The 26,661-nt window shown below is 42.8% G+C and overlaps 1 protein-coding gene across 1 annotated transcript in view; it reads left to right on the top strand.

Annotated features, from left to right (window-relative positions):
* SUCLG2 (succinate-CoA ligase GDP-forming subunit beta) overlaps positions 1-26,661 on the top strand; it is a 326,616-nt gene that overhangs the window by 102,572 nt on the left and 197,383 nt on the right. The window contains exons 6-7 of the mRNA XM_077451973.1: positions 1,872-1,961; positions 12,426-12,522. Coding sequence (XP_077308099.1) covers positions 1,872-1,961; positions 12,426-12,522 — 187 coding nt within the window. The remainder of the gene's footprint in view (positions 1-1,871; positions 1,962-12,425; positions 12,523-26,661) is intronic.

The following is a 26,661-nucleotide window of genomic DNA, read 5'->3' as shown; positions in this document are numbered from 1 at the left end:
CAATTGCACACCCCCCGATGGTATGGTAGAATGGATAAATATCTGCCTGTATTTCTCAGCATTGAGGACACCATTGATCAGGCAACGTTGGGGACCATAGATGCCGTGGTTGGCCAAGGAAACCTAATGCAGCAGATGAAAGACACATCATGCTTACTTATCTTTGACATCGGAAGATGTCCAGCAGTGCCATCAGCCCCAAACTGGAGGAAACCAATGGGACCCATCTACTGTCCAGAGAAGTCTGGCCAAAAGTTGTCTTCATGGTAGAATTGCAGCCAAAAAGCAGTACCACCGACGTGGAAACAAGGCCAAGCGACTAAACTATGTGTGTAAACATAGGAACTGGGGTGCAGAAATAGGCAGTATGATGCATCAAAATGTAAAATATTTGGCTGTAGCAGCAGGCAGTTTGTTCTCCAAAGGGCTGGAGAGCGGTACAATAATGAGTGTCTACAGGCAACAATGAAGCATAGTAGAGGGGCTTTGCAAGTTTGGGGCTGCATTTCTGCAAAAGGAGTTGGAGAATTTGGTCAGGATCAACGGTGTCCTCAAATACAGGCAGATACCCATACATCATGACATGTCCCAAATGTATTCTGCAGCAGGACAGTAACCCTAAATATTCTGCCAATGTCATTAAGAATGATCTACAGCAGGGGTCTGCAATTAGTGGACCTTCAGCTGTTGCAAAACTACCAGTCCCATCATGCCTCTGCCTCTGGGTGTCATGCTTTTGGCTGTCAGTCTTGCTATGCCTCATGGGACTTGTAGTTCTGCAGCAGCTGGAGGTCCGCTAATTACATATGCCTGATCTACAGCGTAAAGAAGAACAAGTTCTGGAAGTGATGGCATGGGCCCCCACAGAGCCCTGATCTTAAGTCTGGAGTCTGTCTGGGATTACATGAAGAGACAGAAGGATTTAAGGCAGCCTACATCCACAGAGGATCTGTGGTTACTTCTCTAAGTTTGGAACAACCTACCTGCCTAGATCCTTCAAAAAATTGTGTGCGAGTGTACCTTGAAAAATTGAGGCTGTTTTGAAGGCAAAGGGAGATCACACCAAATATTGATTTGATTTCAATTTCTCTTCTGTTCATTTACATGACATTTTTTTAATTTATAAACTATTAACACTTCTATTTCTGAAAGCATTAATAATTTACAGCATATTTTCACACCTGCCTAAAACTTTTGCCCTGTTTTTTACAGTATTACAGTTTTTTGTTTTTCAGTTTAGACACTCTTTAAAACAAAGTTTTGACAATACTTTAATATTCCATTTTGACTGAAATGTTCCTTTTTCACTTGTCAGGACCTTGGCACTCCGATTCTTTTTCTGTACTTTGTAAATTGATTGGATGATCAGAAGCGTTCCCTTCCAGACATTCCATCAGTTCATTTCTAGTTTACAGATTGCCCCTTAGAACACATTTTTCTTGGAATGAAACGTAACAATGAATGTTTTTCAAAGCCAAAACAAAGACCTCTCCCCAAAGCATATTTTGTAATAACACGGCTGGGTCGTGGCATCGGCACAGCAATAAGATTCCGGAGCCTGTCAGAAAAATTAGCAGCTTAATGTTTGTCAAAGCCATCTGCCCAGTAATTAGAAGTGAAAAGCGATGTCAGATTGTCTTGTCGCTGTGCCACCGTCTTGTTGTGGAAGGACTTCCTTCAAAGCCTGGTGACATAATTATAATGTACCCTTCAGGCACCTGTTACAACTTTGAAATCTTGGCACTGGGGTGCATATTAATTTTTCATTTATCGCTGACTTAAATGATTTTTTTTTTTTTGCATTTTGCATAATGACTTTCTCGTCTGGTTTAACCGTTACTTCCCTTTTGTCTTTCTTTTTGTTTCATAAGGAGGAAATAGACATATTTGAAGGAATAAAAGACAGCCAGGCATTGAAGATGGCAGACAATTTGCAATTTAAAGGACCTCTTCGGCAACAGGTAAGGAAGATGGAGAGTTGAGAGGTGCTATCTAGGATGATTTGCTATAACTTAAGGTAGTCGTACTCATACAGATGATACTACATCGCTGTAGGTGGCAATCCTACTACCACACCTCCCCTGCACATGGAAAGGGTGCTGGCTCTGCATGCAGTAACTGTGCAAATGAGAAATTCCAGACAGCTGCACTCCAATGCAATCACCTTTTATTGGTATAAAAAAAAAACGGTCCATACAGAAAATGGAGGCAGAAATATCAGTTTTTGCTAGCGTGTTTCACCCCCCTACTGGTGCTTAGTCATAGCACCATAGCTATGACTAAGCACCAGTAAGGATGGGAAACACGTTAGCGAAAGCTGATATTTCTGTCTCCGTTTGCTGTATGGACTGTGTGGCTGTCTGGAATTTCTCATTTGCGTACTCATACACATATTGACTTAGGAACAAGTGATCGCAAGATCAATAAATCTCCATCAAATAAAATATTGACATCATCGCCCCACCTTTCCACCTTGTTCAATCAGAAAATGCTTTGCATTGATTGAGAAAAATACAAAGCTGTCTCTGAATGGCACCCATGCAGAGTGGGCGACCTCCTGTGTTCAAAAGACAGCAGGACAACCCCTCGGCATGGAACCCGGGGGCACTGGAGTAGTGATGTCCACTACAGTGACTTCTGGCTTCTAGATCAGGCTTTCTCAACCTCTTAATCCTAGAGGAACCCCAAAAATAATTTTCATGTCTCAAGGAACCCTTACTTAAAACCAATCATCAGGGCTCAATAGGGACAATGCTCCTTATATTGGAGGTTAATAAGAAGAATGCCCCCCTTAAAGTGGTGTTCAGAATGCCACCCTTAAAGACAGCTAACAAGATATTTGGTGTCATTCTGCCTGCTTTGCTAAGTGGTGCTGAACCTTGAACTCTGTTGGCATCATCAAATAGGGACTTCATCAGCCAATGCTCAAGGAACCCCTAGAAACCTCTGAAGGAACCCCAGGGTTCCATAGAATCCTGGTTGAGAATGGCTGTTCTAGAGGGAACCCACAGGTATAATATTTGCATAGTTACATTGGTCCAAGCTGGTCCAGTCTAACTACTGTATGTAAAAAATTCTGTACTTAGAATTCTTCTTTAAAAATTATAATAAATATTTTAATAAGTATACATAATGATTATCAGGTGGTTCTTAACGTCAATACTTGCAGCAGCTTATACTTACCTTCATTCTTCACTGCTGGGAGTGAGAAGATGCCCTGTGTAAACTCCAAGCCAAACAAGTCAGAGCTTACACATAGCTGAGGATTGTCTCCCTAAATCCTAACTAGCTAATCAGCAGTCACCAGTGCAGTCACATGCTCCCTCAAATCTGGACGTACTTCTGACAGGGAATGTTGTGTGTAAACTTGTGTTGCTGCGCAAACACAAATTACAGGTTCACGCTAAAGCAGAACTCCATCCAAAAAAATTAATAAATATATAGATATATAATTGCCCATTAAAAGATTAAATAAAAAGCTTCTACCACAATTCTCACCTTAAGTCGTGAGCTGTCCTCACCGCACTTATGTCCACTTGATGTGACTGGACAGTTGCAGGAGAAGCAGCACATTGAAGAGCTCACCTCTCTGTCACTCTGCCTTCTCCTCCTATCAACTTGTTACTTGTTGGTTCTTTGTATTACTTTTCTGTAAGGGTCTGATAGCAGACTACAGGGGTCACATTCAGACACTTGCACTGTTTTCATGCATGTACAGGCAGAATCGCATACCTGTACTTTGCCCTTTAAGAGGCGGCTTGCGGGCGAGCACAGCCGCTGGGAGCTCCGTGAGCTTGATTGCGATATCGAGTCCGCGGATATACCTGCGATCGTCTTACGTAGAGGAAGAACGGGGAAATGCTAATGTAAACAAGCATTTCCCTGTTCTGCCTAGTGTCACGGATCACCGCTCCCTGTAATCGGGAGCGGTGAACAGTGTCATGTCACACATAGCCCACCCCCCTCCCACAGTTATGCCATAATGTCGCAGTCCTGGTAAAAATCGCTGATTGCCGACATTACTAGTAAAGTAAAAAAAAAAAAATAATAAAAATGCCATAAAACTATCCCCTATTTTGTAGACGCTATAACTTTTGCACAAACCAATCAATAAACGCTTACTGCAATTTTTTTCTTTCTTTTTTTTAACCAAAAATATTTAGAAGAATATGTATCGGCCTAAACTGAGGAAAACATTTTTTTTATATAATTTTTTGGGGATATTTATTTATAGCAAAAAGTAATAGGTTTTTTTCAAAATTGTCGCTATTTTGTTGTTTATAGCGCAAAAAATAAAAACCGCAGAGGTGATCAAATACCACCAAAATAATGCTATATTTGTGGGGAAAAACATAAATTTTGTTTGGGAGCCACGTCGCACGACCGCAGTTAAAGCGGCAGTGCCGAATCTCAAAAAATGCTCTGGTCTTTTGCCAGCCAAATGGTCCGGGGCTGAAGTGGATAATGTGAAAGATGATATTACGCCAAGTAACAAAGATTTAAAGGTGCGCACACGCGTGTAATGGCGCAAAACATTTGTACCTAAAACTCTCCATAGGGAACGCTTTAAAAATGTGTGCAGGTTACCTGTTCAGAGTTAGAGGAGGTCTTTGGATAGAATTATTGCTCTCACTCTAACGTTCTGGGCGATACCTCACATGTGCGAGTACAATAATATGAGGCACTAATCATCCCAATAATATGAGGCACTTTTTCCCACTGATACCAATGATGGGGCACTTTTCCTCCCCCTGATACCAATAATGGGGCACTTTTTCCTCCCACTGATACCAATGATGGGGCACATTTCCTCCCACTAACACCAACCATGGGGTACTATTCCTCCCACTAACACCAACCATGGGGTACTATTCCTCCCACTGACGCTAACCATGGGGTACTATTCCTCCCACTGACGCTAACCATGGGGTACTATTCCTCCCACTGACGCTAACCATGGGGTACTATTCCTCCCACTGACGCTAACCATGGGGTACTATTCCTCCCACTGACGCTAACCATGGGGTACTATTCCTCCCACTGACGCTAACCATGGGGTACTATTCCTCCCACTGACGCTAACCATGGGGTACTATTCCTCCCACTGACGCTAACCATGGGGTACTATTCCTCCCACTGACGCTAACCATGGGGTACTATTCCTCCCACTGACGCCAACCATGGGGTACTATTCCTCCCACTGACGCCAACCATGGGGTACTATTCCTCCCACTGACGCCAACCATGGGGTACTATTCCTCCCACTGACGCCAACCATGGGGTACTATTCCTCCCACTGACGCCAACCATGGGGTACTATTCCTCCCACTGACGCCAACCATGGGGCACTATTCCTCCCACTGACGCCAACCATGGGGCACTATTCCTCCCACTGACGCCAACCATGGGGCACTATTCCTCCCACTGACGCCAACCATGGGGCACTATTCCTCCCACTGACGCCAACCATGGGGCACTATTCCTCCCACTGACGCCAACCATGGGGCACTATTCCTCCCACTGACGCCAACCATGGGGCACTATTCCTCCCACTGACGCCAACCATGGGGCACTATTCCTCCCACTGACGCCAACCATGGGGCACTATTCCTCCCACTGACGCCAACCATGGGGCACTATTCCTCCCACTGACGCCAACCATGGGGCACTATTCCTCCCACTGACGCCAACCATGGGGCACTATTCCTCCCACTGACGCCAACCATGGGGCACTATTCCTCCCACTGACGCCAACCATGGGGCACTATTCCTCCCACTGACGCCAACCATGGGGCACTATTCCTCCCACTGACGCCAACCATGGGGCACTATTCCTCCCACTGACGCCAACCATGGGGCACTATTCCTCCCACTGACGCCAACCATGGGACACTATTCCTCCCACTGACGCCAACCATGGGACACTATTCCTCCCACTGACGCCAACCATGGGACACTATTCCTCCCACTGACGCCAACCATGGGACACTATTCCTCCCACTGACGCCAACCATGGGGCACTATTCCTCCTTCTACTGACCAGCAATCCATGTTTATTCTCGCCGATGATGGGCCCGGGACATTTTCTACTCCCACTGGCCACAATCCGGCCCCCTTATGTCTGAACGTAAACTGCCCCCCCCCCTTTTTTTTTTTTTTGAAGGGTTTGGAGATCCCTGCATTAGAAAATGTTCACTTCCAGTTTCATATGCCACACAGAAAGTGATAGGATATCTCTCCAGAGGAGATGGCCAAAACAACTTCACAAACCTGTCATAAAAAATAAATATAGTTTTACTGTTCCTCATTAGTATAGGTCGGCTTTATCTATAATTTGCTGATCTAGTATCGCTTGGCGGTTTTTGCATTATGCACACAAGTCAGGTTACCGCAGTGTAAGACTTCCTAATGAAGCAACCTTGTTGGGAGCGGCGTCTCCATCAGAGAGCTGTTATCTGATGTCGGGAGTGTGCTTAAACCACATCACATCAATAACTTAAGTGTTATTACGCCCAACAAGTCAGCCTTAAACAATTGGAATCAGCGAGCAGTTGGATGACACATTCCAGGGGACGGATACATCTGCTGCTGTGCTTCTGTTTCCCCCAGCCTGCCCTCGTACCCTCCTATATTCCTTCGCTTTTTATGCTTGAGTTTTTTTTTTGTTTGATTTCAATACAAGAACAGAAATTTCCAATGTTCACAAACAGGCAAGTAGCAGTTTACTGTGTATTGTTAATCCTAATGGATGATTTCATGTATCCACATATGCCTTGTTTATTACAGAGCCGAGCAAAACGTTATTTTCATTATGCTTGGAAAAGCTATCCTTTTTTTTTTTTTTTTTTCCCCCATTCCCCACAGGCACCACGGCAGCTTCTGTTTCCTCTGTCCTCCTCGGTGGTCAATTGGGACTCTTCTCTTTTCGACCTATTGGAAAATGGGTCTCAGACCTGCTTTCCGAATTGAGGATCAGTGCTCTGTGCCATGAGCCCACTCTGTTTTGAAGCCTATTCGAGCCTCTGGCTCTAATCAGGTGTTTTAAAAAGAACACCTCCGCCGCTGTAATTCACATGCCCGGTGTCCTGAAAGGGGCCAGACACATGACTAGGTGGCGGTGGCGTCCTGTCAAAATAGCAGCCCGGGATAGAGCATGGGGGTGGCGGCCGTGAATAGAAGGGGCGGCGCTACCACTGCTTTGATGGCCATGAACCAACAGCATACTTAAAAATACTAATAATTTTCACATAGCAGCTCCGATCCTCGTTTTCTCGGGTCTCCCGCCAGTGCTTCAGACTCCTCCCCTATGCCGAATTCCCGCTCCCGAGTTGGCTGTGTGTGTCTATAAGGCACACAATTCATGGCTCAGCCTCGCTCCCTCCTCACTAGCAGTGATTGACAGGCAGAGGCTCCTGCTGATGTGTCTGAGCCAAAGAGGAAAAAAGAGAGCCACTGCTCTAGTGCACTTGCCGAATCGAGACTGGGCTCAGGTTAATATAAGGCTTGGGGGAGGAAGGGGGGGGGGGGTTGTGATTGGGAGCTGCTCAGAGAAGGTTTTTTTTTTTTTTTTACCTTAAAGGAGAAGTACAGCCAAAGCTCATTTGGCTGTATTTCTCCTGTGGAATACAGGGGTGTAGTTTGTTCTGCACTCCTGTGACCTGTTTTCAACAGACAAAGGGCTGAAGCCTGCTGTTGGTTGGTGTCACAGAGCTGGTCCAGGCTTACAAAAGATCACAACGATATGGTCGAACTCCACCCAGGAGCCTCGACCGGCTTGGCCTCTCCGTCAGCCACTGAGAGCCTGATCCGGCTACTCCCGCACGCTCCACAGCCCATCGCTTCAGTGAGCAGCAGGGGGCAGAGCAGAGAGCGGGTAAGTGACAGTGACAATAAATCCCATACTTCTCCTTTAACTGCTTGCCGACCGGCTCATGACGATATATGTCCGCAGAAGGTCACGTACAGGCATTTTAATGTACCTGTACATTTCCCTTTAAGAAGCGGTTTGTGGGCGCGTGCCCCCCCCCCCCCCCCCCGCAAGCTCCATGAGTGTGATCACTGGTCCTGCGGACTCGATGTCCACGGGAATACCTGTGATCATCTCACGGAGAGGAAGAACGGGGAAATGCTGATGTAAACAAGCTTTTCCCTATTCTGCCTAGTGACACTGACACTGATCACAACTCCCTGTAATCGGGATCGGTGATCAGTGTCGTGTCACACACAGCATCTCCCCCCTACAGTTAGAATCACTCCCTAGGACACACTTAACCCCTACAGCGTCCCCCAGTGGTTATCCCCTTCACTGCCAGTCACATTTGCACAGTAATCAATGCATTTTTAATCACACTGATCACTGAATAAATGTGAATGGTCTTAAAATAGTGCCAAAAGTGTCCGATCTGTCCGCCAGAATGATAAAAATTGCTGATCGCCAACATTACTAGTGTAAAAAAAAAAAAAAAATTATTACTAAAAATGCCATAAAACTATCCCTTATTTTGTAGACACTATAACTTTTGTGCAAACCATTCAATAAACGCTTATTGCAATTTTTTTCACCTAAAATATGTAGAAGAATACGTATCGGCCTAAACAGAGGAAAAAATGCATTTTTTTTTATATATTTTTTGGGGATATTTATTATAGCAAAAAGTAAAAATGCATTTTTTTTCGAAATTGTCGCAATCTTTTTGTTTATAGTGCAAAAAATAAAAACCGCAGAGGCGATCAAATACCACCAAAAGAAAGCTCTATTTGTGGGGGAAAAAGGATGTCAATTTTGTTTGGGAGCCACGTCGCACGACCGCGCAATTGTTAGTTAAAGCGGCGCAGTGCCAAATTGCAAAAAGTGCTCTGGTCTTTTCCCAGCCAAATGGTCTGAGCTGAAGTGGTTATTGCAGAGAATGCATGAGAAGGTAAAAACAAATTTAACCTCTTCAATACCAAGCACTTTCACCCCCTTCCTGCCTGGGGGGGAGTGCGGCTTGAGTCCGGTCTTAGTTCACCTTTTCTTTACATTTTTCTGTAAAGGTGCCTTAAATTCTAGCCAGCTGTTAACTTTTGCAGCAAGGCGATATGATCACTTTAATAAAAGATATTTTTCAGGAAGAAATGATCAACTGAATCATAGCTACCACTGTAATATCCCCCAAAAAACTGCTATTTTCCGAACATAATGAAAATAAAGTTTTGCTCGGCACCGTAATAAACCTGGCGTACATGGATATATTAAATCATCCATTAGATGAACAATACACAGTAAACTGCTACTTGCCTGTTTGTGAACAGTGATAATTCCTGTTCTTGTATCGATTTGCTCCTAAAGTGAAAACATACAAAAAACAAGAGATAAGTATAGTGGGGAACGGGGAAGTGGGGGGTGCATGGAAAGGGTAGGACGTACAGTGTTAACATTTACATTTTTTATGTATTGGTGAATTCAAAGCTCCTTTTGTTTTCAGAAATATTGACACTGCTTTTACCCAACACTTCTGGGTGTGTCAGATGGGGTGTCCCACACGGCTTACTCTGGTTCCTCCTACCAGCTGTTAAATGATTTGAAAATTTACGTTTGCAGTAAGGCTGCACCCACGCTGCAAAGGTTAGCGGCTTGTTTTGTCTAAAAGGGAAAGCGATTTCACTTACCTGATCCACCGCTGCTCCAGCAGTAGGGCTCCCTCGTGCCATGGCGGTGGACTGTCCCTCAGCGCCATTACGCCCAGTGCAGGGCTATAGACCCTGATCTCGACTTGATGATGTCAGAACCTTAGACTGCTGAAATGTGAGGGAGAAGATGCTGGACAAACTGAGCTTGCAGTACCTTCCTTTCTGTGTCCCCCAGACATAAATGAACAATTAGCCCTTGCAGTGCAGACATGACCCCACTGCAAGGGATCATTTTAAAGTGTCCTGGAGTGAGACTTTAAAATTGCCTTTTCTGTTTTTATATTCATTCTTCTTTTGTTCTCACTGTGCTACTATATTATGTTTTCTGAAATAAGGTTAAAAACAAAACAAAAAGATGGTGAGTGCCCGATCAGTTTGTTACGAATAGGAAAGACAAGCACCCTAAAAAAAAAAAAAATAATAATAAAAAATAATAATAATAAAAAAAATAAAAAAAAAATAAAATATATATATATATATGTATGTGTGTGTGTGTGTGTGTGTGTGTGTATATATATATATATATATGTATGTATATATATATATATATATATATATATATATATTGTACTCCTGCTGTGTCCATGTGAGGGTCTCCGATCCTGTAGCAGGTGGAGTAATGAACCACAATAGATGGGTGAAGCTGAATTTTCTGGTGGACAAATGTCCCACTGGAGGCCTAAGAGATACAAGAAGCCATGGAATGACTAATGCTCGGATTTTCTGACGGAAAATGTTCGATGGGAGCTTTTTGTCGGAAATTCAAACTGTGTGTAGGCTCCATCGGAATTTCCGTCGCACAAAATTTGAGATCTGGTTCTGATTCCGATCGTGTGTACACAATTCCAACACACAAAGTTCCACACATGTTCGGAATCAAGCAGCAGAGCAGCACTGGCTATTGAAGTTAATTTTTCTCGGCTTTTCGTACGTGTCGTATGTCACCACGTTATTGACGTTCGCAATTTCTGACCAACTTTGTATGAACGTGTGTATGCAAGACAAGTTTGAGCCAACATCCGTCGGAAAAAATCCATGGATTTTGTTGCCAGAATGTCCGATCGTATGTACGTGGCATACAGCTGAATTCTTGGCAGATATAAGAAAACAAAAAATAGTTTTATATACAGTATATTAGGAAAAGGAATTTTGTTAATGCAGTGAAAATCTTCTTTCATATCAACTTCAAGTCAATCAGGGTAAAGGAGGTTCAATACTCTGGAAGGATCAATTCCTCAATGTGCTGCTGCTTCTCCATTGTCCAGTCACATCCTGGGGGCAATCGCAGTCATAGCTGTATTGTTTAAAGGATCAGTCCACTTAAAACGGATAAATGATTTTGCTGGGAAGACAAACCACATGAACATTTTCTTATATTTCTTGGGGACTTAACTTGTGTTATAAGGGGCTCCCACTCTTCTGTTTACTTTTGATTTCATATTATGCAGAATATAACGGGTAGAGTTGGAACAAACAAAAGTGGACAGTAAGGCTACATTCCCATCTGCTGCATGTTGCAAATGCGCTCAAAATCACATGCTTTTCTGACATGTACAGAAACATGCTCCCATTTTACAGATGCATATCAGTGCCATTGATTGTTAATGGCACCCCCACGCATCTGCTAATGCAGGGATCTTCAAACTACGGCCCTCCAGCTGTCCCATTAACTACATGTCCCATGAGGCATTGTAAAACTCTGACATTCACAGACATGACAAGGCATGGTGGGAATTGTAGTTCCTGAACATCTGGAGGGCCATAGTTTGGGGACCCCTGTGCTAATGCATGCATTTTTTGCACCGTGCCACAGCAGAATGTGGTTTGGTGTGGGGCAACTTTGAAAAAGGCTCAGGGATTTATTTTGTGCGTTTCTCGCGCATAGGGCAGACCGTTGAAATAAATGGGCTGCCCCTACATGCTACGTGCAGTAACACACATGGGCTTCATCGCAACTGTATGGTGGGAATTGAGACTAACAAACAAAAATCCCACATGCATAGGAATTATGGCAAGGAGACCTTACTGAAAGTATCGGAGACATCTTGATAAACAGGTAGTTGACCAGGCTCCATATAAACAAATTGATCACTTTTGTGTGGACTGACACTTTGAACAGAATTACTGGTTTTGTCCACTTTGCTCTACCCAATGATAAGGCTGCTACCATTGCTAGTACCGTAGTCAAATTGAACTTGTTTTAGCCGAATCCTAGTTGCATGCACAGATTTGTATAGAAACTGGGCCCTAGACATTGCATTGCCCATATGATTCAGAAGGCAGGGTATTCAGCTGCTGCAAACAGAAGAACCTATAAAAAACATTATTTGAAATTGAACAACAAAAAAAAAAAGTTTAGCTGCATTTATCTGCATGTAATTAAGTACTGTACATTCACTGATGCTATTGGTAAAAAGTATTCAAAATAATTTTTTAAATGATTAGCAAAACACACTTATAATTTAAAAAAAAAAATGTTATTTTTGTTAATTAAAACTTGCAGGCAATCACGCTACTATTTAACAGGACATTAATCAGTGTATAATTTTGTGAACTAATAATCACTTCAGTGCAGTCTTGCGTTGTGTTGATGACTCTTTTTATAAGCTTGTGTTAATCAGAGGTACAATTTATCCTCCGTTTTCCTCTTTTTAATTCCTCGTTTGTAATGCTTTTGAGTGTGTTATGGAACAATTTTATATTTCATATAAGACTCATCCTTTCCATGTGGTGTAATTGTGTTTAATGAAATACAGGCCGCCGATCAGATTAAGAAGCTGTATGAGCTCTTTCTGAAAGTTGATGCCACTCAGGTTGAAGTGAACCCCTTCGGTGAGACTCCGGAAGGACAAGGTGAGAAGGAACAATTGTTTAATTGTGTTTTCCAAATCATCACGATTTCTTTCCTTGGAGGACTGAACGTTACAGTAAATTGGATTATTTTGTTATTGCTTAAAGATATCAAGCAGAGTATATATGAGGCTATCATGATTTGTATGCAAGCACATACCGTGTTTCCCCGAAAGTAAGACAGTGTCTTACTTTCTTTTTATCCCCAAAAGCCCCACTATGTCTTACTTTCGGGGTATGTCTTATATTGGAAAAAAATTGTCTAATTTTTTGTTTTAACCATAAAATTAACATTTATTAACAACCTGAACAGTATTGTATTCACCACAAAACAGTTTTATAAAAGGAAGTGCCAAGAATGTCTTGTTACAACATTGCATAACATGTAAAACAATGAAAAATGGTAAGAACGAACAGTGGAATACTAGAAGATAAAACAGATTTATGTGTGATGCAGTACCACCTGCTGTATTTAATCCAGTGTGACACCTGCTGATACCCACTGGGTTACATACAGCAGATGATACCCCAGTATGCCAGTGTGTATGTTTTACTGATGTATGATTAATACTGTGTGCATTACCGTATTTTAAGCAGGAGGCGGCAGTGACAAGTGCAGGGGACGGCGCGGTGACGTATGGAGAGGGGGACGGCTCAGGCGTGGGTAGGAGGCGGCGCTCATTAAGATCAGAGGGAAATGGCAGACGTGGCGACGTATGGAGAGGGGGACGGTGCGGACGTGGGCAGGAGGCGGCGCGCAGCTAGATGAGAGGGAGGCGGCAATACCCCCGTGTTTCCCCGAAAGTAAGACATATGTCTTACTTTCGGGGTACGGCTTATATTAGCCGACCCCTCTGAAACTCCCGATACGTCTTACAATCGGGGGTGTCTTACTATCGGGGAAACAGGGTAGATGCTAAGAGTTGTTCATTCCATCATTAAAAACTTTCAGAAGAGATGGCGAGAATATAGCAAGGTTGCTATGACTGCAGTCCCCAGATCATTTCTTCCCCTTGACATTTGGTAAGAATAGTCAAGAAAAGACATGAGCGAACCACAGGATGGAGAAGGACTGTATAACCATCAGCAGTTGGGAAAGTCTAGCTGACCTCACTTTATAGTGGCCAAAAGCTTGTGGACACTTGACAATCACACCTATATGAACGTGTTGGCCATTCCATTCCAAAACCAGTTTCCTCCCTGCCCTTCATATATTTAACAGCCTTCACTGTTCAGGGAAGAATTTCCACAAGATTTTGGCGTGTGCATGTGGAAATTTGTACCCATTTGACCAAAAGGGCATTTGCTAGGTTAAAATGATATTAAAGTGGTTGTACACCCTGTACAACCACTTTTACCTACAGGTAAGCCTATATTAATACTCCACAGTTTAGGAGATATTTACAATAAAGTCGTGCGCTGATGTCTATGGCACATGCGCACTTTAGAAAGGGCTGACCGTGCTGCTTCTAAAGGGGGTTATGCCGTGACCAGCGGCTGTCACTGTGCTTGCGCAGGAGTGATGTCACGCGACTACGGCCAGTAACCGAGCCGGAGTTTGCGGCCCAGAAAGGAAGAGGGGTGAAGATGGATGCTCGTTGCTAGTGGGGACAGCGGTGACATCGCAGGCTTTGTTTTCAGGTAAGTGACATATAATGGGCTGCGATGTGATGCATAGTAGCCCATTATGCTTTACCTTTGCAGGGAAATAAAAGGAAGGAAAAATCCATCAGGGTTTACTTCCTCTTTAAAGTAAATAAAAAATAAATAAAAACCTGTTATGCTTGCTGTACAGTGTTTTTGCATAGAGTAGCCCAGATCCTCCACTTCTCGGGTCCCCCGCCAGCACTCCTCGACCATCCCTTTTACCAAGTGTGCCTAGAGCAAGCAGCTTGCAATGGGGGCACCCGAGCAGGCTTGCTCCCAAGCCAGAACTCTGCATGTCTTCACACGCAGACCCACGGCTCAGTCCTGCCCACTCTCTCTCCTCATTGGCTCACTGGCTGTGTTTGACAGCAGTGGGGGGCCAATGGCACTCTTGTGCACATCGCTTGTAACAAGTATCGGGGGGTTGGGGGCTACTACTAAGAGAATGTGTTTTTTTTTTATCTTCATGCAAAAACCTTTAGCCTTTACAAACACTTATAAAAACACGGATGTTGGATAAAAAAAAAAATCTGGATTGCAATTGGCTTTCCAGTTCACCCCAAAGTTGTTCAGTAGGGATGGAGGGCAGGGCTCTGTGCAGGCCACTTTCTTCAAAACAACCTTGTCTTTATGGAGTTGGCTTTGTGCACAGGGGCAGTGTCGTGCAGGAACAGAGAAGAGCCTTGACCAAAATGTTGCCACAAGGTTGGAAGTTGACTAAAATGTCTGTATTGCAGGAGTGTTAACAGTATCCTTCACTAGAAGCACTTGAACTCAGTAACTTGGAGGGGTGTTCATACGTCTGCCCATACAGTCTACATTTTTCAGTAAGCTTTCTTACAGAGCACAGCAATCAAACTCTAGAACTTTCAAATCTGTCGCTGTGCAGGAGGATATAATAGAAAAATGTATTCAGCTACAGTGTCAGACTTCCCCTTTGCTTCTTTTGATCTATCCTCCTTCTCTGCATGCTTTATTTCATATTTCCACTGTAGATCGTCTAGGAGTTTAGATGATCCCCAGCTTGAAAAAAAATGTTTTATTTATTTCTTTTTTTATAAAGGACTCTTGAGCACTATTTAACTTTGAAGTATTCAGAACACCTACAAATTCTGCGAAAAGACACCAATCGTAAACGTGGAAATTTTTAAAAATTAGGAGCTGTGTAGGGCTATATCTCCACTCCACCGTCTCATAACTGTCAAATATAGAGTATACTCGTGTAGAGGGATACAACTGCAGGATTAGCTTGACTTCCAATGATCTTAAAACAGGGCAACCACAGATTGGGATGCCTGGGTTTGGAGATCAGTTCATTTGCTTTTAGTAGCCTCAGAAATTGTCATGATTGCAGTTGACCAGTAAGTATTTATTTCAGCATTTTTTCTTTAAAGAAGAAATAAAACATTATGGTTTAGAAAGAAAAGGGTTAGAACCATTTATCAGCTGTTTATTGTTGCCCTCCTTTCTTTTCCCAGTGACCTCACAGGAAGTAATGGGATCTCTTCAGTGGGGATACAGCAGTAAAAACGTTGCTGTGTTTCTGACCATTATTTGCTCTACCAAACAAAGTGAATATATTGTTGTCCATGTCCCTTTTGGAGAGGTTGCTGGCGCTGATCACACAGGAACCAAGGGAGAATTTTCCCAGTGGTATGCAGACACTATTAAGAACCTGACAAAAGTCCTAACCCTTTTACACTCAAAATGGAAAGCCAACATGAGCTTTGTCAAAGAAAGGTTCACTTTGCTGGCTTCTGGAACAACTGAACATACCTACGTTTCCTTCATGTCTTGACCTCCCCATTTGGCTCCCAGGGGGAAATAGAAATGTCTGGTACGTCTGTGTGGAAATCATGTGCTCCTCTTTATTTCACTTGACTGTGCTGGTACTTGATTATTGGCTGCTCAGTCACCTATTGTTGTCACATGGTGGTGGCAGGAGAATCCTTAGCCCTGAGTAAGCTCCTGGTAATTGGTTACTCGATCACCCAGCACTGTCACATGAGGGTTGGAAGAGAATCCTTGGCCTTGTGTTGGCTTTTGGTGATTAGCTGCTCAGTCACCCAGCACTGTCACATGAGGGTGGCAAGAGAATCCTCAGCACCGTGTTAACTCTAGGTTGCAACTTAGAGTTTACACAGGGCTCTTTCACCTTGTTTCTGGCCACCAAATAGAGCAGAGGGGGAGAAAATAAACCCAACAGTGTGCAGTGAACACCATTGTGTTGAACTTGTGGCTTTGTTCTGCATGACCTTACTCATTTATAGAAGTATTAGCTGTATTTGTACTATAAGGGTTCAGGTGATCAGGTGGTGCCTTAAGGTAGTTCTAAACTGTAAACATTCTGTTCAGATCAGATGCTGATTGGAACAACAGAGAGGGGCGGATTACACATTTGTCTGCTCAGTTTATGCAGAGCTGACACGAACAGAGCCCTCTCTGCTCTATTGGTGGCCGGACATAAATAGACTCCATTTTCCGATTACACCTGACTACCCTCTGATCTGACCTGCCTGCATGGAAAAGGACAGATCCCTTTCCATTAATTTTTATTTTATTTTTTTAGCAAACTGGATCGAACCCGGAGGTAGGTGGGTGCAAAAGGACTCAAGTCCATTTGCACCCGCTTGTCCATAGGGTTGCATGGACCATCTGATCAGGTCTACCTGCAAAAACTGACAGACTGACCTGATCGGATCGTCTGTCTGAGAGGGGCTCTAAGGAAAAAAGGCCTTACTTTTCTAACCCCCACCATCTCTAAACAGTTATTTGGCTTCATGTCACCTCTCCAGTAGTGTTTCAGGCTCCAGCACCACTCCCTTCACTTCCTGCTTTCACGGGAGAAAGGCAGGTCATAGATGGGCCAAATTTCTTTCCTGCAACCCGTGGTTGCAGGAAAAAAAATTAGCATGATTTCCCCATAATCACAGACAGTGCTGACAGGGGGAATCCTTCCTTCCAGGACGTATTCTCTTGGTGGGTAATGGGGGAAGCTGCCCTTCCTGGGGGAGAAGACAGTGATTAATTCTAACAGCTATAGCAACGATAATCGCAACTAAATCCAGCAGGCTGGTTGTATCCAAGTTGGATCCCTTGACAACGTCCTATTGGACAAAACGCATTGGGGCATTTACACTGGTGCTGATGTCACGCCGCTGTTTGATTCTGGGTCGACAGTGACCTCCTTTTGTGGGTTTTACATTACTTTTTATTTCTCTACTTTATATCTGTTTACATATATGAATAATAAAACCTACTACATCATGAGAAAATCATTTGGGCTCCTGGTAAGCTTTATTTAGCTATAGCTTAACCCAGAAGTCACCTTTGGGAGAGAGTTACTACACTGATGTTGGAATTCGCGCATCCATCCGTTCAAGCTACTGTAATGGTAGCTGATGCTTCAGGTGAGTTTTGAATGGTGCTGGTGATTGAACAGGTGGATTTTGACTTATTTTACCTCATGTGCTGGTGAGCCTTCAATCTGTCTATTGCTGGTGGTTGACTACCTATCTTTCTGGACTTGCTTGTGCTGAATCACCATAGGAGTCATTTTCTCCATCAGAATTTTTTTTTCTCACTCTGATACTGTGGGATTCTATAAATATAATTTTTTTTGTTACTTTGGATATATTACTGATTGTTATAATATATAAATATAAATAAATTATATATATATATATATATATATATATATATATATATATATATATATATATATATATACACATACATACATTTTTAATTTTTTTTTGCAGCATTACATTTTTAGGGGCGCTGCATTATCATTAGAGTTCTCTTTTAAGGTTTATTATACTACCTTATCTGTCGGCAGCGTCATTCCTATTTTATCTTTATATCTCACAGCACAGATTTTTACTATTTGTTTTGGTACCTACAGCCTGCTGAACCGGCCACGATTCGAAATAGTCTGTGGCTGGCCTTAGGCTTCTGGTGCTATCAGTAAAACTCCTCTGAGGAGGGTGCAGGGGCATGGCTTACTGGTGCTCTGTGTGTCTATGGATGCACACCGCCTGGCTCGGGACTGGACGGAAGTGTTCAAGCACTTGGCTTGCTGCAAGAGGCACCCAAAGGATGGAGAGCCTACAGCACTGGGGACTACCAGAAGAGGAGCCAAACGCCCTTTTTGTAGAATATGGTTGCAAGTAGCCGTTTTTATGAAAAAAAAAAACGAAAAAAAAAAAAAGTAGCCTTTACATAGTAAGGTTGAATAAAGACACCAGTCCGTCCAGTTCAACCTAAATGAGTGTCTACAATTGTCCCTTTCCCTGTACATTGCACACTCGCATTGATCCCTACCCTCAAGGAGCCCACAATCCAAGGTCCCCATTCATATACTAGGGCCAATTTTTGGACAGAAGCCAATTAACCTACCTGCATGTCTTTGGAGTGTGGGAGGAAACCGGAGTACCTGGAGGAAACCCAGACAGGCACAGGGAGAACATGCAAACTCCAGGCAGGTAGTGTCATGGTTGAGATTTGAGCCAGCAACCCTTTTTACTGCTAGGCGAGAGTGCTAACCACTACACCACTGTGCCGCCCTTTAATATTACTTTAAAACAGAGAGCAAAATAAGTAGGGGTCCCTTTTCACCAATAATCTTTTTCTTCTAGCTTAATTTAGTTAACATCTATATATTTTAGTGTGGAGAATCTGGAACTTTTGCTTTTTGTTTTTTCAAACATGGCGTGAGCTTTAAACCTTAACTGTCCGAAACAACAAGGGATTTCATGAATCTCCAGTTTAATTTATCATTTTTTTTAAAAAAGTGTTTATTTATCCGAATGACTAACAAGATGCGCGATTCTCGTTTAGTGGTGATTTATACTTTTCATTATGTCACATTAACACTTATCAATGTTCCCAGCGAAGGCTGATGTATCAAGTGTAGTTTTTAATGTGCAGAACATCCATATATTAAATGCCACAGATCAATCCGGAGTACTTGACAATACCCTTTTTTTTCCCCTCTTTGCAAAGTTTTTAAATCAATTTTTGTGCAAACTGTGGTAATCATTCTGTCTGCGCAGGCCGGTGCCACTTAATCAATGCCTGGTGAATTGGCAGCATGCTAAGGAGAAAATAGTCTTCTTCTGGAGATTAAAATCCTTAAGGTATTACTTTCATAACTAACAGGCATATTGTACAATGTTGAAGCCTCCAGCCTCGGCGCTCGTTAAATTACTTTGTGAGTTCTGGGAAACACCATTTCTTGTCACCAAATGAATTATGGGGCCACTTTTTCCTCCCGGGGGGGAAGGGCATGCAACTTGGCTGTGCTGCCTGCGCTGTAGGTGCCCCCAAGTGTTTTAGATTAAATATAAACTCTGGGAAAACCTGCTAAATACGCAGATAACGTACATATAAGGGAACTGTTTTACCTGCTAAATTATTTGTATTACTGTCTATCCACTCCTGAGATTTGCACAGCTCTACCACACAGCACAGTCATGTCTGGCATGGCAGGAGCCTTGATTTCTCTCTGTCATAGTTCATGCAAGTTGGTATTGTCCCATGCCAAGCTTGTGAATATATAGTGAGAGAAGGAGAAGCAGTAGACTGATGAACTCATCTCTGCTCTCTCCTCCTATAAACATGGCCATTGTTATCACTGCAGCAAAACTATCTGGATCTGTAGTGCTGCTTCTCTTTATCTTAAAGCGGAGTTCCGCCCCCCCCCCCAATAAAATTAATTAAATGCCAGCAGCTACACATCAGCTGCTGGCTTTTAGCAATAGGACACTTACCTGTCCTGGAGTCCTGCAATGTCGGCACTGCAGCTGATGTTTCCATGAGCTGTCGGGTGCTGCCGCCGCCATTGCAGGTACGGGAACCCAGCAGTGTAGCCTTATGACTTCACACCGGGAACCCTACTGCGTGAGGTCCCACTCTTCTCTCCTACAGGCCCGGCGACAGGGAGAGGAGGTTCCGCCACTGGAGACCGAGTGGGGTCGCCTGCAAAAAAAAGTATGTACGGGTATACTCGATTTTTCTTTACAGGAATAGAGAGGTTAGTGTTACAATATTGATGGCTATAGATGCAGGGATTTTAGTTTTTTTCATGGACTGCCACTTTAACTATGTCTCAGTTCCATGTATTGACTGCAGAAAAAATAAAAATCTTACTCGTTCTAGTCGGGGCTGGGAATTGGGGCTGGACGGGAGGGGCAGCTGCCCTGGGCAGAGTGATTTTCTATGGGAAGAGGGCGCAGTTTGCTGGGTACAACCCTGCCAGCATAGAATATGCTGCCAAAATGTAACAAAGGCTTTGTCCCTGCATGTAGGCTACATCATAGCACTACACCTGCCCCCTGCCTGCACAGTACACTGTACTATTGTCTGAGCGGCAGGAGAGCGGAGCAGGTGGGCACATCGGGTTGGGAAGGCATCAGTTGTCCATGCTTTCTTGATTGACTTTTCTGTTGCTCTCCTTGCCTGGATAGCGGCTTTTCTCCTCCCTCTCTAGTCTCTATCATTCCTGCCTTATCTCTCAAAGTGTCCCCATGTCTGTGGGGCATCACCACCTCTTCCCCTGTTCTTATCTCTCCCTGCTTTGGACATCTCAGAGCCTATTCCTCCTCTGTGACCCCTCCTCCCGTCCTGTGGGCCCTAAAGAACTCATGTACATGGATGCTTGGTGGGCTCTCCAGGCATAAGAAAACAACAAGGATTTTACACAGCTAATCAAGCTGGCCATGGATGGATCTGCTATTTTTTTTTTTTGATCAGACATAGACTGATGAGAGAGGGGAAAAAAACAAACTGATCCATACACTATATAATCTGATTGTATAATACCCTTTGGACCTACCACCAACTATGTAGCACAAAGGCCTGCCTGATTGGATACTACTTAAATTAATTGTTTAGGTTTGTCCATATATTACAAAGTTTTGGTAAATCTAAAGGAGATTGTGCAGAGATTGTACAGTCAGATTGTATAGTGTATGCTCACCTACAGCATATTGTTCTTGTGCATGAGTACTTACCGTTGCAAATGTTTTCCCTGTTATCTTTATAACACCTACGGTATATATCTCTAACACCCGACACATTGTGTACACACTGGGGTTGCGCCAATACCCATTTTGTACTGGCAATTACGAGCACCGATACTTGTGCTCGAGTACTCACTGATATCAGCTACTGAAACCTTTGTGGTGAGATTTGAGCTCATACAAAATGAATGGACTCCTATCACACTGCATAGAATCTTGTAGAAGGCGGTGCTATTCCTGTTCAAATCACATGTGGTTTCCGATACCGCTCCTTTGTGAACCCAGGCTTAATTCACTATGACAAGCCTAGGCTCACACAGGAACTGTGTGGGAAACCACATGTGATTCGGACAGGAATCGCACCGTATTGCATGCAATTCTTTACAGTGCGATTTGAGCACATTCATTTTGTATGAGCTGATATCACAATGCAAAATATAGGTTTTAGGTATCGGAAATATTTGCATGAGTACAAGTACTTGTGCAAATGCTTAGTATCAGCACCGATGTCGGTATCAGTGCAACCCTAGTACATGCTGCTATTATTTTATTTTTTTCAGCAGGCAGAACAGATCCCTCCATTCATTCAAACAATGTGGATGGAGGAATCCCCTACTCTTTGGTATTGTACTCCTCAGCAGGACTCCTGTCAGAATACAGTGATCTGCGCAGCAGCCCGCAGATTGAAGGAGGTTTTCAACCAAGATCAGCTTCAGCTAGTTCTAGAACACCATTTACAATCTTCAAAAAATCACCCTTGGGCAGCCAAGTTACTCATCAAGAAAACATGTCAGCAGTAAGATTCCAAGTCAAGCAATAATAGTACACGGTACATTATGTCAAGCACATTCAAAGCACAATCCTGTACAGTAGGCACATCTATATATTAGACATGGAGAGAGAATTAATCTTATTGAACTGGGTATAGAATACTTTTGAGATACAATGAAATGTAAGTTAGCCCAAGATCCTGTCTATTACCAATTCAATAGGAGCAAGGCCCGGGACAGCCAGCCATTCACCCCATATCCTGTCAAACTTGCTCGGGGTCCCACTATGCTGGAAAATACTTTTTCCTGTTTGAGGGTATAGCCCATATTACATACCCATTCTTTGTGTGTGGGCGCTCTGTCTGATTTCCACAGTTTTAGGATGAGTCTACGGCCCTGGAATAGAGCTTTGTTGACTGCAATCAACTGGAATTCTGTTAACTGGAGGTCATCCAGGATACCCAAAATACACCTTGTGGGTTCAAGGGGAACTGTAATGTGAAATACAGAATTTAGTGTATTGGTCACTGCCACCCAGTAATGGTGTAGCGTGGAACATCTCAACAATAGATGTATAAGGTCCCCAGCCATAGAGGTACACCTATAGCAAAGAGGGGTCTGTAGGATACCCATACGGCACAATTTCAAAGGGTGTAATGAACCCCGAGCACAATTTAAATATTGTGAACGCCTCTGGACAGTGTTGAGGGAGCTGTGTAGGACAGAGTCAAGGACATTATCCCAAATTTCGTCTTCCAGCAGGTCCACATCACGCTCCCACGTATCTTTAGCAGTACATGGTTAGCATTCCGGGTAAGGAAACTTTCTGTTTTTGATCAGTGTCTATGTCTCATTGTTGACTGAAGTGGATAACAGCGTGTATGTAGATGTTACTAGCCCAGCACTTCAAGACTAGTCCTCTTTACTATACGTCAGAGACAGACAATATGGGTGTTTAGCAAAAAGATAAGTTGCATTTCATATACTGTATATTTATTATTACTCTTTAAAGTTCCAGACAAGCAGCTTACTAGTTGAAATGCATACAGTATGTGGGCTTGTACTTCTTTTAAATTTCAAAGAATTTATTTGTTTTCAAAAGAGTACAAACATAAAATAAGAACAGACACAAGTTCAAAGGAAACATCCGAACCTAGTCGGCCAACTGAATGTTACCAATACAAATGAAACAAAACGAACACTGGGTCCTCTATAGGCAAAAGATCTGCCATATAAAAATATAAACCTGAGGAGTGGCAGGACTCCGAGTATCTAAGAAAATGAGAAGGCTCATAGGCCTCGGGGGACCAGCCCAGCACCCCTAATGGGAGCTCGCTGTGCTAGGCTAGCTCCACCCAGGCCTCCAGGAACCCTCCGCTCCCATTGTAGATCCAGGGAGATCCCAGAGTACTGAAGGCATTTGTAACTAAAGCTAGAGCTTCAGAGGGAAGCCCCTTAAATCAACTGTACAGTCTAGCTGAGAAGCAATCGACCCCTCTGGTGGAATTATGAGACCGAATTACGAATGTGCCAACACAAACAACAAAAATAAAAAAATTGAGAAAAGAAGGGGTGGGGGGTACGAGGGGGGGGGGGAAGAGACACACTAGGGAGGAAAAGAGCAGACAAGGGAAATGAGAGGGGGCAGAAGGATACAGAACAGACAAGAGACGAGGCTTGTACTTCTTTTAAGCCTGTTTTGTGAGTTGAGGGCCCTCGCTGGACAGTACTGCCAGGTCCTTGACATCACACTGCAGCACAGTTTGAAGAACACATCCCCAGCTGTTGATTAGAAAGTGAAGGAGCAGGAGCACACTGATGAGTAGTCGCTATTCTCTTACCTTCTGTCTTTTGGCACAATTATTTTTTTTCTTCAGGCCGGCCACGTGAGGGCCTCCTTGGATCTTCTTTAGTGATTAGCTGTCCTCAATGATGCCAAGAGTGGCACTGATGGAATATCAATGTTTGCAATGTTTGGTAATGGGATCTGTGGCACCCTGCACTCACAGTATGTCCTCAGTCTTCCATATTAGTGCTGGATGGAATACTAAGGACATTTAACGGTCTGAACAAATGACTGTGCACAGCTCTGGATTGTAGGTGAGTATTGCAGACAGTTGTTTTTTTATTTCTTTTTTGTTTTCTTTTATTTTGGGGGACCACCTTCTTCTTCTTTTTTTTTTTATATCTGGATGGGCTTGAACATGTATAAACACGCTGTTTGGAGCAATTCACTGTGCTTATATACGCTTTAAGAAAAAGAACCAGATACTTGTAATCTGATGTTGTGCAAATCCCTTTGTAATTCTTGTAATTTTCCTCTTACTTGAGGCTCTGCTTTATTGTGATAATCGGCCCCAGAAGGGTTAAAGATGTTGCTAAAATTTACTTGCCCTGGAAGAATAATTTTGTGCTGTTGTTGTGTTCGCAATAGAACAAGAAACTTGGATTTTTCATTATGTCCAAATTCCTCTCCGAATTGCGACGGAGCCGTTCATCTTGGCATGAGAACTCTTATATCCACACGTTAACCAGTAAAATCACCTAATTAAACACTATTAAATGAAATGTACAGTATATGGCTTTCATTAGCGACATCTAGTTGGCTGGAAGTAAATCCACAGGGTTTCCAACAATGGTGATAGTTTTTTTTTTCTCTGTAACTTCATGCCAGATTGCAGAAGGACCCTGTAAAGTATTTGTGGAATGAGGAAATAAAATGAACACTTCAAGTGTAAAAATAAACTGGCATAATTAAAGGCATACACTGGATAGTATGGTATAAAATAGTCACTCGACTTCAAAGCAAAGCTTCAGTTTTGTTTAAGCATACCCTCCACTATATATGGGAAAACACCCACCACCATCAGTTCCATACCCCCTGCTGCACTATTTTTTTTTGTTGTATTTACCTTAAATCCTGCTGTCTTCTGCTTTACCAATAATATCAAACTGGGAAAATAATACAGGGAGTATGCTATAGGCCCCCTAACCTGAGGGAGGAAGGGGAGACGGGCCTTCTATCACAATTTGGATTAGCAGCAAGGATGGTAAGTTTCATCATAATGGGGGATTTTAAATATCCAGACATAGACTGGATGGAAGGAACCACGCATTCGTCTAAGGCTTGCCAGTTCCTAGATGTCTTGCAGGACAATTTCATGGGTCAGATGGTAGACGCGCCAACTAGAAACAAAGTGTTACTAGATCTACTGATTACCAACAATACAGACTTGATCACAGATCTGGAAATAAGGGGCAATTTAGGAAACAGCGATCACAAATCAATTAGCTTCAGTATAAATCACAGGGGAATACAAAGACCTTCAAAAGAGCAAACTTACCCAAACTACAAACCTTGCTAGAAGATATAAATTGGGATAAAATCTTAAGAACAAAGAACATGGAGGAAAAATGAGTTTGCTTTAAGAGCATATTAAAAAAGGGCATTAGCCAATGCATCCCATTGGGAAATGAATTTAAAAAGTCCTGGCTGTAAAGTTGCATATAAAAGCAAAGGTGAAGGCCTTCAAAAAAAATACAAGGTTGAGGGATCATCATCAGCATTCAGACTTTACGAAGAATGCAACAAGGAATGTAAGGGTGCAATTAGGGTGGCTAAGATGGAACACGAAAGACACATAACGGAGGAGAGTGAAAAAAAATCCCAAGAATTTCTTTAAGTATAGAAACAGTAAAAAAGGGAGGACAGACCATATTGGCCCCATAAAGAATGAGGTGAGTTGCCATCTAGACAAAGGCAGGCCCGCGTAGACGTGGTGTACCTGGATTTTTCAAAAGCATTCGACACAGTTCCCCATAAACATTTACTGTACAAAGTAAGGTCCGTTGGCATGGAAAATGCAGAGGTGATCAAATTGACACCAAAAGGAAGCTCTATTTGTGGGGAAAAAGGGCAACATTTTTATTTGGGTCTAGTGTCGCATGACTGCGCAATTGTCAGTTAAAGTAATGCAGTGCTGTATAGCAAAAAATGGCCAGGTCAGGTAGGGGGTAAATCTTCCAGAGCTAAAGTGGCTATATATATATATATATATATATATATATATATATATATATATATATTTATGTATTGTATTCAACTTTTTAATTAATATCATGAATTTTAAAGGACTATAATCGGCACCTTTAGCGCCAGAAAAGCTCAACAAAAATGCGTCCCTTTAAAGTGTAAGTAAACCCCCCTACATATTTTCAGCCTCTGTTTAATCTACAACTGCCATGTGATCAGTTATGACACCAGTCATTGGATGGTTTAACAGTTTGGTTGAGACCACAACCAATGGGAGTGTTACAATTATGGCATGTGCCGGAAATGAAACAGTTTTTTGAAACTGGTAAATGGATGGGTTTACATGCGCTTTAAATTCTATGTACGTCTTCACACTGGTCCATTGCTGTGGTGTTAAAGATCAAATGCACCTCCCTGTTTCAAATGCATTGAAAACGCAGCAAGAACGCATCAATAATGCACATATTACATTTTTGATGCGTTTTTTAAATCAAATGACCTATGAAAAACACAATAAGCACAGTAAAATCGCATTTGTTTTCTGTAGTATTATCAGCACCTTTTTAGTTATCGGCAAAATGCAAGCAACACCATTTTCATTCCCATCTTTATGGGAAGTTTTTTTGTATGGAACAGATGATCAAACTACAGTGTCTCTTTAAACTGCTTT

Source organism: Lithobates pipiens, unplaced genomic scaffold (assembly GCF_037356315.1).
Source record: "Lithobates pipiens isolate NorthernLeopardFrog02 unplaced genomic scaffold, aLitPip1_a1.2 Scaffold_23, whole genome shotgun sequence".
NCBI classification, from domain to species: Eukaryota; Metazoa; Chordata; class Amphibia; order Anura; family Ranidae; genus Lithobates; species Lithobates pipiens.
Note: the sequence above shows the minus strand (reverse complement) of the source record. Positions and strands in the feature narration are given on the sequence as shown.